At 34.2% G+C, this 15,097-nt stretch overlaps 1 protein-coding gene across 1 annotated transcript in view; it reads left to right on the top strand.

Annotated features, from left to right (window-relative positions):
- Positions 1 to 382: 382 nt before the first annotated feature.
- The window catches only part of LOC148275985 (synaptotagmin-6-like), a 41,330-nt gene continuing 26,615 nt past the window's right edge, over positions 383 to 15,097 (top strand). Inside the window, exons 1-2 of the mRNA XM_088234933.1 lie at positions 383 to 403; positions 5,608 to 5,728. Of these exons, the coding sequence (XP_088091059.1) occupies positions 383 to 403; positions 5,608 to 5,728 (142 nt within the window). The remainder of the gene's footprint in view (positions 404 to 5,607; positions 5,729 to 15,097) is intronic.

The following is a 15,097-nucleotide window of genomic DNA, read 5'->3' as shown; positions in this document are numbered from 1 at the left end:
TGATTTTGAAAATATAACTTATTATTTTCAATCCATTTCATATATTTTTATCGGTAATCGTAGTATGTGATATTTCCCTATTGTGTTGACGATCTTGAGCACAAATTCCATAATATTGCATTTTTTTTCTGATAAAGCTTGCTCATAAATCGCTTCTTGATGAACGATGATCAATTAAGTAAACGTGATCAATTTTTGGTTTGGTTTATGCGATGATATTTCTTCACAGAATATCAAACATCTGTTATTTTAGTCCCCATTTTTCAGTTTACAACGCCATAATCTTGAAGCAGAATGCAGAAAAGATAAAATATATTTAACAGATATCCGCACTGTCGTTAAAAGTAGTTATCACGCGCCATTGTTCTTGGACTTTGCAATAATGGTGATTGTCCTCATAAAGGTAATAAACCAAAATCAGTGATCGAACATTCCATTTCCAAGACAAATAAAAACGATGTTTTCCGATTAGCTTAGCCTTGTACATGACACGTTAGTCTACTAAATACAGGGGTCCAAATATATAAAAATAAAATACTGTTGTTACAATTTTTCAAATAACTAGTGCATTACGGTACTTACCGCAATTTATGTTTTGATGTATAATTTTAAGCAACATTATTTTGGTACGTGTATTTGTACATACACAAATCTGGATTTCTCCCAAGGGGGAGTAGGTATATATTTTTATTTATATCCCTACAGAGATGAGGTAGAATTTTTTCAAATTAAGGATTATGGATATTCGAGCGTTTACAGGGCTTATGACCTGTCATTGGCTGGGTTAAGTGGCCACTTTAATTAAAATACTTAACTTCAATATCAATACATAGATGGCGCTCCAACTCGCTTGTGAATGGTTTCTCGTTTAGTAACATATATACCAAAATCAAAAATGTTATCTGTGTGGATATTCGCTAATTAGCGGAATGGGGAATGTTGTAGTACCTACTTAAAGTGGCCATAAGTGGCTAGGTTAAGACCCAGCCAATGACAGGTCATAAGCCCTGTAAACGCTCGAATATCCATAATCCTGAATTTGAAAAAATTCTACCTCATCTTTGTAGGGATATAAATAAAAAAAATAATTTTAAGCTTTATTTGTGTGTTTTTCTTAATAAACGCCGTTTCTTAACTGAAAACATGAGTCGAAGTGGGGTTTTCAGCTCACTTTTATGTTTATTTTGATATTTTAACACCCTGGAGCATGATTTGTGACTCATATTTGTGTCTTGGTGTAGAGATTTCGAAACATCAACAAATGATATGTATTTTTTTTATATATCCAGAGAGGGTTTTATAGCTCTACGACTCAAGTGTAAGGGGAAAATTACGTTATTAATCAAAGTGTTATCTTAAAACTCTACGGCGTTTATTTACTCTTTTTAAACCTCAGGTAATGTCCACCTATTTATGCATTTATTTTTTTCGCATAATATTATAACTAGGAATAAATTTAAAATTGTTATCAATTTAGTTTGCATACTCGTTTACATATTGTTCTTTTTAAAAGCAAAAAAAAACTAAAACTACACAATTCATTTTCGTCTATCTTAGGCTATTAACATAATTTTTTAATTAATTATCTTACTTTATTTTAGTGTTTTATTTAGTAAATAGGACATGTAGAGCGAATGGACAGCGAAAGAACGACTAAAAGGATCTACGATGCAAATGTTGATGGATGCAGAAAACGAGGAAGACCGAGAAAGACATGGCACGATCAAGTCCATCAAATACTTGAAGATGGACATGTCAAAAGTAGGAATAATCGGCGTGCGTGCATAAGAAGATGTATGAATGTAGAGGAAGCGAGGTCTGTATGCCAAGATAGAGTGTTATGGCGTTCTATCCTCTCTGCCTACCCCTACGGAGAAACGGCGTGATGGTTTGTTGTTGTAAATATAATTGAAGCCATCAGTATCGAAGATGGCCAAACATAGTGAAAGTATTGAAAGCGGCCAACTGCATATTTAATACTGAGTAAAAATAGCGTTTTTTGTTTTGTTAACCTTTCGATTAATTGTTCAAAGTGGTGATAGCACCAAATATTATCAAATAAAAAGTTTTTTATCAAATAATACGTTTTTGAAATTTTCTCGAAAATAGGCATGAGGTCGTTTGGCCATCTTTGATACTAAGGAGCTCAATTATTAGTACAACAAAGTCTCGTCAAAAAAATAAACCATTTCTTTAAAATGTTTACCCTGTAGTCCTTTGAATAGGCATTTGTTGTGATAGTCCTTCGAACAGGCATTGGGGGAATATAGAAGTCTAGGCATCCACGGAGCTTATGACCTGTCATTGATGTACATTATACGTATATTATATAATAGCACTGAAAAATCCCACAAAGGCTTAGCTGTTCGTAAGTACACCATAAAAAAAAACTACAAAAATTACACATGTTATACTAAAATATCAGAAAATGTAAAATTTGTATTGCACAAATTTATCAATAATATTTTACAAGAACTGTTTCTTCCCTGTACACTTTTTTATTTCTTTCGGAATATTATCAAAGGATTCAATTTTCCACAAGGAATATTTGTTCCGAATTAATTATGTTTTACAGATATAAACTCAACAAAAAAACAAAAACAATTAAATGGTGCCGGATAGGACGAAACATTCTGCCTATTCAGTAAATATAAAGTTTGTTGAAACCAAAGGATTGAAAACATCCTTGGTTGAAACACCCGGGGCATTTTGACGCATTTTCGCATTCAATTTTCTCCTTAATTTAAACTTTCTTGCTAGCTTTAATTTTCTCTGTGATATATGTTTTTATCAACCAAATTAAACACAAAATTAACAATATTTTGAATAATCATAATACTCTTTACCCATACCTGATGGTGCATATGACACCGCATTGGTAGCGTACCTCGAACTGAGACAAATTAAATGCATACGCAAAAATTTGCCGGTTGATGCCACCCGTCAATTAATAAATGCGTTTGTAGTGTCTAGAGTCGATTATTGTAATGGTATCTATGCAGGTCTACCAATGAACAAAATGACTCGCCTACAATCTGTATTGAATGCTGCAGCGAGACTTATTTTCGGAATCTCTAAGTTCAGTCATATCACTCCAATACATCGGGAACTACACTGGCTACGTTTTCCACAGAGGGTCGAATACAAACTCTGTTGGCTTATGTATAAGTCACTGCACAACTCTGCTCCGGAATATCTAATGGAACTATGCATTCCAGATGAACTAGCTGACAGGCGTCTCACGCTTAGATCAGCTACGTCTACGGCTAGAGGAAAAGTTATTATACCTCTACGCAAACAGCGCACTAAATTTAGTGAACGCGCATTTGCGGTCGCAGGCCCTATGGCGTGGAATGCTCTCCCAGCAGAGGTGCGAGGCTGTGGAAATGAAGTGATGTTTCGGAAAAAACTTTAAACCCACTTGTTGTCTAAATCATTTGAATAAATCCGTAGCACGCGACAACAAAATAAATTGTTTTACAACATTATTTTTGGTACGTGTACTTGTACAAATCTGGATTCTCAAATTGGATGGTTTCTCAAATTCATAACATAAATACAAAAATCAAAAATGTTACCGGTGTGGATATTCGCTAATAAGCGGAATGGGGAATGTTGTAGTACTTAAAGTGGCCACTTAACCCAGCCAATGACAGGTCATAAGCCCTGTAAACGCTCGAATATCCATAATCCTGAATTTGAAAAAAAATCTACCTCATCTCTGTAGGGATATAAATAGAAATAAATTGTTTTAATCAAATTACAAATTTAAAAGCTTCAATTAAATTAATTTAACAATGGAATCACTATGTAAAGCGCCCTTAAGGTATTTTATTACGAAAATGGCGCTATATAAGTTATCCATAACAATAGTAATAATAATCTGTCACATGAAGTCGTACGGTCTTGGCGTTTTAAGTAAAAAGTATCTTGTGGAAAATCTAATTAATTGAAAAAACATAAAAAGATTTCAATAACACGATATTCAAATATATACCACATAATTATAATAATTTCACAAGATCTTTGACACAAAGACATCCTTAACAAATACAAACTTACACCACTTTCGGTCAAAGGGACATTCAGTCCGTTGAAATATATAACCTTCCTCTACTCTCCAACATAACAATTCATCATCATCATTCCCTTTCCGTACCTAATGGTGCCTAGGACACTGCATTGGTACACCAATCGCAGCGTATCTCGATCATTTTTGTTACATTAAGGTAAGGTGATCAGTCTTACGCTTCAGGTACCAGTTCAGGGACTATTTATTTATTTTATTCTATTTTATTAGGGAAATCAACAGTTCTACATACATATTTTTAGTAAACAAACAGATATAGTGTATAAACTCAGAACTAATAACAGATTTCCACATAGTATACAAAGTTAGTAAAGAAAATATATTACATATCAAATAAATACATACAATATACACATGTAAAAATGTTATTTTCATGTACTCAATAATCAAAGATTTTTTAAATATTAATTTTAAGAACATTAAGTTACTGTAAATTGGGCGGGATAAGGACAAAAATGCTTGAAGAGAGGATAAGGAGGGGAAGGGAGATGTACATATTTATTATTATAATGTCTACTAAGTTACATAATACATTTTTAGTGTAAATTTTAAATCTAACAGAGTGATGTTTGTGTAATCTATATTTTTAAATTTTGTATTGTAAATTGAAAAAGTCCTACGAAAAAAAAGCATTTTTACGATATGACTATGAAATATTCTAGTGTATATTTCATATCAACCATGTCGGGAATCGAACCCGAGACCTCTTGCATGGTAGGCAAATGCGCTGACCATTACGCCACGAGGCCGACAATTATAAAAATTAGTAACGAGAAAATGTTTTCAACGGCTATAAAAAAATAGATAATGAACTTAGAGCATATACATCTAAGATAGTGAAGATAGGTCAAAGTTAGGATTGTGGCATTCGAACAATATTTAAATATTTGATTTATTCCAATACTGATGTAAATATAGTGTTTTTATTTTGAAAAAAAATTATACTGGTATACAAAGAAATATTAAATATATATTGAGTATATGTTTTATTTTTTTAAATTAAAAAATATATAAATACTTTACCTCGTTACGTTTTTATTAGTTACTCAAATATTTAAATTTTCAGACCATTTCCTAAAAGTCGTAAATAACTTGTGCCTAAAAAATTTTAATCGAGTTGTGGGTGGAGTGGGATTTGAATCTCGTACCTTTGGCCCGTGAGTCCACAATACTACCACAGGACCAAAACCCAGTTCATATAATATGTGTACAGTATTTTTAACTTTCGGTAAACTGTTGATATTTTGTAATTTTCTCTGTGCATATTATTTTTTTTATGTATATTCTCCTAAGCAGAAAATATGTAAAGTAAAATGTCCTCAGCACGAGTTACCTCAGTGATAACACATTATTTTTAAATTTAAATACTTTATATAATGCATATATTTTTATTTTTTTTAATTGCCTTTGTTAAATAATGCAGTAATAAAAAAAGATACTGAACGTCTTCATTGCTGCAACAATGTTTAGTCATTCATCCATAGACATTAACAACACAAAAAATGACTTCTTTTTAGGAAAAGGTGCATCTGGGTGAACTGATGCTCTCACTGTGTTACCTTCCGACTGCTGGACGGTTAACCCTGACCATCATCAAAGGAAGGAACCTTAAAGCTATGGACATTACGGGATCTTCTGGTAAGTACCAAAACAATTAAATATATTATTTTATCCCAATATAAGTGATGAAATATTTGAGGATCAGGGTTGTATAATGATTTATAGTAATTAAAATGATTCGTTTGGTACTTTTTACAACTGGGTTACTTCAAAATCGGCATTTTTGATTTAACAACTAAAAGGAGTATCCAATAATTCGTTTTTAGTGGTTAACTAAAAATGCTGGTTTTGATGTTACCTAGTTGTGGTTATGATGAAATTGATGCATGTTGTCTAAAACTCTAGTTTTTACTTGGTCAAAACGAAATGCAGATTATTCAACTCTTGTATAACGTCAGTAGGGGAAGGGTGTACAAAATGACATAGGCGGGTAAAATGACATGGTAATCATATCTCAGAAACCAAACTTTTGTTCATATTTGAACCTGCACAGGAATGAGCACTGGTACGACACATAAATACTCACCAATATTTAGGATGCTTATGGCGACCGCCCGAGGAGGACATGTTGTGGGTTACTTTGTGGAATAAAACAATACTTTTGTTGCGCAGACACCGAAAGTATTATAGTTATTTTATTTGTATTATTCTACAACACAAACTCAAAGGATATGTTGTGTCATTGTTAATCTTCATGAAAAACTATAATTTTGATAAAATTTTCTAAGTGAAATGTGATATTTTTTAAAGTTTTTAAAAACTCACGTAGTGGGGCAAAACGACATATGTACCGGTAGGGTAAATAGACATACCATGTCATTTTACCCCACTTATAACTTTTTTTTCTTTAGAATAATAATAATGCTTCGCAATTATGTGCGTAAAACATAACATTTGAATACAACTCCAAATATATCAGAGACTAAAGCCAAAGGTTCCAAAAAACATATCCTGGAAAAGTGTAAACAAGGTGTATGTAAAAAAAAATTATTGATTCAGACACTGAAGACCTTCTACTTACAAACGATGAAGATGACTGCTCATGCATTTATTGTAATGAGTTATATACGAGATCAAAGCCAGGTGAAACATGGTTAAAATGCATGAAGTGTGGAAACTGGGCTGATGCAGAATGTGCTGGTTTAAATTTAAAAAAACAAGATTTTTGTTTGTGAAATGTGCATTTAATATTTAAATTTTTTAATATTCATAAAAAAACTTATCAATTCTGTTTTTAAAAAGTGATGAATAATCATCCCATCTAAGTATATATCGCGTATGTAATTTTGTACACCCGGTGGGGCAAAATGGTTTTTTGCAGTATGTTTTTATTTTTGTATTTTTATTTGATAGATTTGTATTTTTTCCCAAAACAACAATGCTTACATGTTAAAAAATAGTGTACATTTTGAACCAAAGAGATTTTTTACTAAATATGTTACCAATTATTATTTTTTTCATTTTACAAAAAAATCTATGTCATTTTGTACACCCTTCCCCTACTCCCCTATATGGGTGCGAATTTTGGCACCTTACCAAAAATCCAAACGCCAAACTTCTGAGTTTTGAGAGTAAGTGCTTAGGGAGAATATTAGACATAAACGGAGATAAGATCAAATAAGTATTTTAAACAGGGGACAGAAACATAAGTTTTTACAGCTAGTTTGCTAAGCAGTTAATTTTTGGCAGTTTTTGGACCGAAATTGGGATCAAGCTTTTATTATTTAAAGGGTTGGAAAAGAACACATGGCGAAATACAACAGGGTGGGAAATACACATTTTAACAGATAAAGTTAGCCCAATGCTTGATTTTTGACAGGGAAGTTTACATACCTATAGATTTACATACCTATAGAACAATTCACCAGTCTTGAAGATGCCTACTTAGGTGAAAGCGCTCGTTGGTCAAAATAATAAAAAATAAAATTAAACCAAGAATTTTCATTGATAAGTTTATTTATAATTTTATCATAATCATTAACTATGGAGTTTTATCAAGAAATATCAACAAAAAACATCAATATTATTAGACATAAGGTGGTTCGATTTCGTAATTTACATTGAAGTCCTAGAACGGACGTAACAGCCCCCTATAACGAGCGTCTTAAGGATGCGAAGGAGTATCTGGCTCGGACACGTGCTTCGCATGCCTCAGAAGAACTTGAACCTAGGACCTAGAACCTAGTTGTTGACCCATCTTTACACCTGCGGGCTCCCGCCGCGCATTGTCCTAGAAGGCCGTCGAAGACGATCTTTCGGTTTTATTCGGTGGAACTAAATGACGCGGGATTGACGTGGGAGGAGGCGAGAGTTCTGGCTAACGATAGGGTCTCTTGGAGGCGTCTGACGATGTCCACCACTTAGGAGCGGATGTGAATAAGAAGAATTAAATTTGTAGTAACTACCCCACGAATAAATTGTTAATATTTATTGATATACTTACAAATAAAATATACAAGCTCATGGCAGGTGAAGTGAAAATATTGACAAAATAATAAAACTTTTGTTTGAAAATTCCAACTCTATAAGCTAATCGCCATTTCTTTTTAGTAAACTCTTTTGACTTTTTTAATTAGTGTAGTGAAGTAGTGACCCTCGCTTCTCACAAAATGTCGCTGTTATGCTAGCCATGTAACGTGGAACGGGCGGAGTCACGTGAAACGTGGCGATCAGCAGGAGACCGATAGTAAATCATTACGACGGCGACGTCACTCAGATTCAGCGATCCCTAGCTATGGGACTTATTTCGCCATAGTAAATTATATCTCTACGGGTCTGGTCGTGGTCCCGAGGTAGTATATTAGACTCACGGACCAAAGGTCCCTGGTTCAAATTCCTCTCTACCACAACTCGATTTCCATTTTTCCAGCTCAAGTTATTTTTGACTTTTAGAAAATGGTATGAAAATTTAATATTCGAGTAAATAATAAGAACTGTAATATTTCTCTTTTTCCAAAAAAATTAACAAACAAAAAAAACATCTTTTTTGGTCACTATCAAGTTATTACAATTGGCGATAAGAATGAGATGGAAGTGTCGTAAATAAAAAACCAGGTAAAAATGTAATTGGATTATTCTGGTCACAAAAATGTAATACGAATAAACAGTGAACTTTCTTGTCCTTTAAAATATCAGTTAGTTAACTTCAGCAGCAATGGACTCATATTAACTAACTAAAGAAAATCAATAAATAAAATGCAACTATTAATGTTTGTATATTAATTTATACTTCAATTGATGAAATTGCCGACGGTCCCAAATTTGATTTCACTATTTGCAGAGAGAAAATTTTACCTTCATTCAAAATGATCCTCCAAACATTTTCTTCGCACATATTTACATAAGACGATGGTTTGCTCAGGGCGATGAATACTTTGATGAATGATTCGAATGGAAAAAATCATTTCCACTCAAATCCGTGGAAACCCTTAAGATAGTCAAAGGAATATATAAGCTGAGTGTGAAATATTTTAAAAAGTAACTTCTGGCGATATTATTAAACCATAAAAATACACGTCTTCGGAATATTTCTGACGACTATAAAAACCAATCCTTTAGAATGGATCCCATAAAGACGACCGTTTTTTCTGAATATTCTCTGTGATTTTTGATCATTGGATTTAACAGCTTTGTTATTCAATTCAAACATCCTTTCGTATTTAAAATCATATGATAAATAAGTTAATTTATTACAAAAGTGATGGAAAACTTATTAGAGAAATGAATGTGGAAGTCCATAAATTTAGAGGGCCGATGACCTGACAACGGTTAGTTTGAATGGCAATTTTTTTTGTTGCACCACAACAGGCCATAAGGCCTAATAAGGAACTTGAGCCCTACGTGAAATTGGATGAAAAAAATCTTTTCTTGCGCGCGGTAAAATTTAGAGCATTAAATTGTATCACAAAGTTTCTTGAAAATGTATATAAAAAAATAAAAAATGACGTCACTGGTTCATATAATCCAACCAATGATAAGAGAACTGTGAAGGATATCCGGTTGGCTTACCGTAAGCGAACAAATCGGAAAAACTGACAGAGAAGAACCTCTGACGTCACACGCGGAATTACGAGTATTTCAGAATACAAAACATTAAAAAATAACAGAGTAGATAATATAAAAATAAAAATTGTCTCAGTTTAATAGTCTATTAACAAATAAATAAAAAAACACTGAACTTCTTCATTACAGTGGTGAATTACATCACAGGACATCCAGGCTTTAGAAAAATCATATTTAATTATCGCGTTCTCACCGAGAATCGAACCTGGAACCTTGCGTGCGTGAGTCATGTGTCATGGAGCCACTAAACCACGGAGTTCACACACATGCACCATTTTGTCTATATTTGAATATCCATCGATTCTTCCATCTGTTGATTTTTTAAATAAAAATAATAATCTAAATTTATGCTATTAATGAAACTAGAATACTTTATAGATATGTAAAAAAGCAGCTATTTACTCGCATATCTGTTTTATCCAAATGTATTTTAAAAATTCAATCGAAATAAGTTTAAATCGTCCATCTCTATCATATATTGTTATGGAATGCGTTGATTAGTTTTGGAGATATGAATATAGTAAAGGAGCTGAAACGTGTATTGATGCAAGTGAGGTTCATCTGACTGTTGACCTTGAGTTGACCTAACATTTTGACAAACTCAAAATATTTTTGATAGTCTTTATAAAATATTCATTGTTTCGCACACGTATCACTTTCATTAATTAATAGCATTTACCTGTAGATTAAATCCAAAATAATGTTTGGTATTTTGAAAAATACGCTTTATAAAAAAAATATTATATTATACACTACTGAAATTAAATCAGATAAATCTCACCCGCGAAACCTCAGACAAAACTTACTCTTTCATACCGATAACCATAGAACGAACTATGGTTTTTATTCCCCTATGCCCAAAATTTTTAGATCTGCCAACAAATATACCAATCTTGATTTCTTTGATAACAAGTTGTCTTCGTTCAAACGATCACTGAATCAAATTCAATTATAAACACCTCTCTCCCGCTTTCACTCCCACCAAGTCTACTATTTACCATTGTGTCTTTCTACTTTCCTTTAAAATAATTTTCCATATATAAATATGTCCTTAAAAATGCCCACTGGGCGTATGATAAATAAATACTGTGGCATTAGAGTTTTAGATAGCATTAACAGTAGGGAAAGGGTCAGCTAAAACATTTTATAATATACAGGACCAACCGGCCGATACTTATTCAGGTGGAAAAGCTACCCTTTTGATGCACAATATCGTTTGGTAATATTATGTATTAAATGTTTTCACGTCTGTTGGGAAGTTTTTGTGGCATTTTTAAAAGCTCTTTATTTTGACGAATAATGTTTTTGATGATTTACTGCATATAAGTTTGTATTCTGGTTCCCAAATCCATTTAAACATTCTAAATAAACTATCATGGTTAGGCCGATTGAAAATGTGTCACAGCGTAAATAAATTCCTATGCCTGTCTCCTTTTCTCTCGCCCACTTGAATCCTGTCCCTTTTGCACCTTTATAGTTCTAATAACTATTGAGTTGATGATTTTGCCACCTGGGGTCAGTGTCCGATTTGACCGCAATCGAAGTGCATGTTTCGGTTGAAAGTTTCGCCGCTCGCTCCGCCTTATCGCCGCCTCAGCTAAGTTTGGAGAAAACAAGAAAATCAACTAAAAAGGTCAGTCCATTCACTCCATTTCCTTGCATCCATTTGCGCTGTGACATTTGCAAAATTTTATATACCTACTGCCGAGAACCAGCTCACGCATCGCCATTTTTGGTCCGTTCGGCCGCATGTTCTAAATTTATTTATTACCCGCATTTTTCGGTTAGTAGGTAAAAACGCATTTATTATTTCTTTTTGTAAATCACATTATATATTAATTTCAAAATGAATAAGGAAAAGGACGATAGATTGTTTCAGCGACGAATGGATCGTCTTCAGAAAAAACTCGAAGTTTATTTTACACGCGCGCAAAATATATATGATTCCATGAATAATGTAGATCATGATGGCATTAAAAAATTCTTAGCTAACGCTTCGACCATCGACTTGATAAGAACTGCTTTTTTATCTGCTGTAGAAGAGCAAAACGAATTAATAACGTCAAACTCTGATGGGCCAGAACATAACTATAATGTAGTTTTATCATTTGAAGAATTATATGCAGAAATAAAATATACGTTTCAAAAATTAAGTTTATCGCAAAAACAAGCTGAGAAAAATAACGCAATCGAGGACGCTCCTCATAAAAATAATATTTTACTCCCGCGTTTAGAGTTATGTGCGTTTGACGGTGAACCCGGTAATTGGCCGATCTTTTATGAAAATTTTAGAACAATGATTCACGAAAATAATAATCTAACAGATGGGGAAAAAATACAATATTTGTACGGAAAATTAATTGGAAAGGCAAAAGGTATTTGTCAAGGAATCATGCCAAGCTCGCAAAATTATGAAGTTCTTTGGAATTCATTGGTTAATAAGTACAACGACCAACGTGTTCTTGCCGCTACTTATTTTGACCAGATTTTAAATATACCCGCGGTCAATAATTCCTCAATATTAAGTTTAGAAAATTTTATTGACACTTTTTCTTCCACAACGGCTGCGCTAAAACAATTAAAATTAGATAGTCTCGAGGAATTTATGTTTATTCATATAGCTTGCAAGAAATTAAGTATGGACACGGTTAAATCTTTCGAATTATCGATTAGAAACGAAATAGCACCTAGTTCATCAGAATTCATAGAATTTATTCGCGATCAATGTCGCATTATGCAACGGGCGCAGACAAGTGTAGGTACGTCCTTAATAGTTAATGCAAATACCCGTAAGTACGCAAGTACGTCAGGTGAATCGCAATTTAAACGCAGCAATAATAATTCGCAATCAAAACCAAACCCACAGTACAATAACAAAAATATTGTGAAAACATTTGTTAATAATATACCTATTAATAATAAATGTTTAATGTGCGGTGATATGAATCATATTCATTTATATCAGTGTGCAAAATTCACCGCCATAACGGCGCGTGAACGCTATAACTTTGTAAAACTCAAGAAATTATGTATTAATTGTTTAAGTCAGATGCACGTCATTTTGAACTGTAAATCAATGAGCAGGTGCAAGATTTGCTCTCGCGCTCATCATACAAGTCTGCATTTTGACACAAATAACGCTAACTCTTCCGCGGATTCGAACTGTGTGGTATCGCGAAATAGTTTTAACAATACGCAAATTAGTGAAAATGCCGGAACATCGCCGGACAATAACTCAAATGCATCAAGAGCGGTCGCACTGTGTGCCGTAGGCTCTCGAGGCATGAATGAATCAACCGTGTTATTAGGAACCGCATGTTGTGACGTCATTGACGCGTTCGGGAAAAAGCACACGATTAGGGCTTTATTCGATAGCGCTTCGCAGAGAGACATAATAACCACAGGTTGTTGTGAGTTACTAAAACTAAAAGTAAGTACTTCACAAAACAAATTCGTTTCCGGTATTGGTGACGTAGTCAATCCTATTGAAGGCATTACTTCGCTGATTATTCAGTCTCGAATAGACGAATCGGTGAAATTTAAAATTTCGCCTATTGTTGTCAAACAAATAACAGAAGAGATACCTTACACTAACGTAAATATCGCAGATTTCGAGTACTTAAAAAATATTCGCCTCGCAGATGAATATTTTGACAAACCTGCAAAAATCGACTTGATTATCGGTGCAGATTTATTTACACGGGTTTTATGCAATAAAACCATTTCGCGCGCTTTAGGTGAACCGGTAGCTTTAGAAACTTTATTCGGCTTTTTGATTATGGGACAGGCTCCCATACACACCGCAATAGATAACAATCGCGCATATTTTACGGTAACTGAATCATTCGAAAATCGCATGAATCGATTTTTCGAAGTAGAAGATGTTCCTAACGCGTCCACGCAAACAATTGACGAATTGGAATGCGAACAAATTTATAAGAATACAACTACCCGCGACGAAACCGGTCGGTACACAGTTGTATTACCCTTTAAATCCGAATCGAGTCTCCTTGGCGATTCGCTCAAGTTAGCCGAAAGGAGATTCTATTCTTTAGAACGCAAGCTTTTATCTAATCCATCTATAAAAATGGAATACGATAAAATCTTCGAAGAATATTTAAGGGAAGATTATTTAACACCTATAGAGCTAAATTTGAAAACGCGCTCTAGTATTCAATATGTAGCACCACATCACGCAGTGGTACGCGAAGATAAAACAACGACGAAGGTTCGCGCTGTAATGGACGCTAGCATGTGTACCACGTCCGGAAAATCATTAAATGATATTTTGCATACCGGAAAAAATTTACAGAATGATTTATTTCAAATCATTTTACACTTTCGTTTGTTTCCGATAGCTTTGAGCGCGGACATCCGTAAAATGTATTCGCAAATATTAGTCGACAAAAATCATCGATGTTACCAGAGAATATTATATCGCTTCGATGTAAATGCACCGCTTCAATTATACGAAATGACACGCGTCCCGTTTGGTCTAAGGTGCAGTCCATATCTCGCCATGCGCACTATTCGTCAGCTGGCTCGAGATGAGCGGGAACGCGCTCCTCTCGCAGCCCAAGTCGCGGAGAGAGATTTGTATATGGACGACTTAGCTACGAGCTGTCTAAATGAGAGCGAGGCTATCGAACTCTCAAACCAACTGATTAGGTTATTTCTTTTTGGGGGTTTCGAATTGGTGAAATTCTCCAGTAATTCGCCACAAGTGATGAAAAGCATACCTCAGGCTTATCGCATTTCTGAAACGGTGGAATTCAGCTCAGAAGACTATTGTAAAATTCTGGGGTTACAATGGCTACCCGCTAGTGATGTTTTCACCTTCAGCGTCAACAACAAAACTCGCAAATGCACAAAAAGAAATATTTTATCCACGATCGCTCGTTTTTGGGATTTGATGGGTTTTGTTGCGCCGGTGACTCTTATGTCTAAATTAATTATGAAATACCTTTGGGAAAACAGAGTTGACTGGGATGATAGTCCTCCTGAAAATATAATTTCCATATGGGAAAACTTTGAATCTGAACTTCCGCTCCTTCAAAATATTCAATTGTCACGACATGTAGGCGTTACACAGGACTCTATTATCTCCGTTGTAGGATTCGCAGACGCCAGTGAAAAGGCATACGGTGCTGTAGTTTACATTCACGCTTACAACCCCTCAGACAATCAGATCCGAATAAGTTTAGTTTGCGCAAAATCTAGAGTTGCTCCATGTCGTAATATATCGTTAGCGAGGCTGGAGTTATCAGGAATTTTAATTTTGTCAAAATTATTGCGTGTAGTTATCGATACATACGCACCCCGCTGCAAAATTAATCATGTTTATGCGTTTTCCGACAGTACCGTAGCTCTGTCCTGGGTCCACTC

Source organism: Micrasema longulum, unplaced genomic scaffold (genome assembly GCF_059751315.1).
Source record: "Micrasema longulum isolate JH-2025_06_02 unplaced genomic scaffold, ASM5975131v1 h1tg001303l, whole genome shotgun sequence".
Classification (NCBI taxonomy): domain Eukaryota; kingdom Metazoa; phylum Arthropoda; class Insecta; order Trichoptera; family Brachycentridae; genus Micrasema; species Micrasema longulum.
Note: the sequence above shows the minus strand (reverse complement) of the source record. Positions and strands in the feature narration are given on the sequence as shown.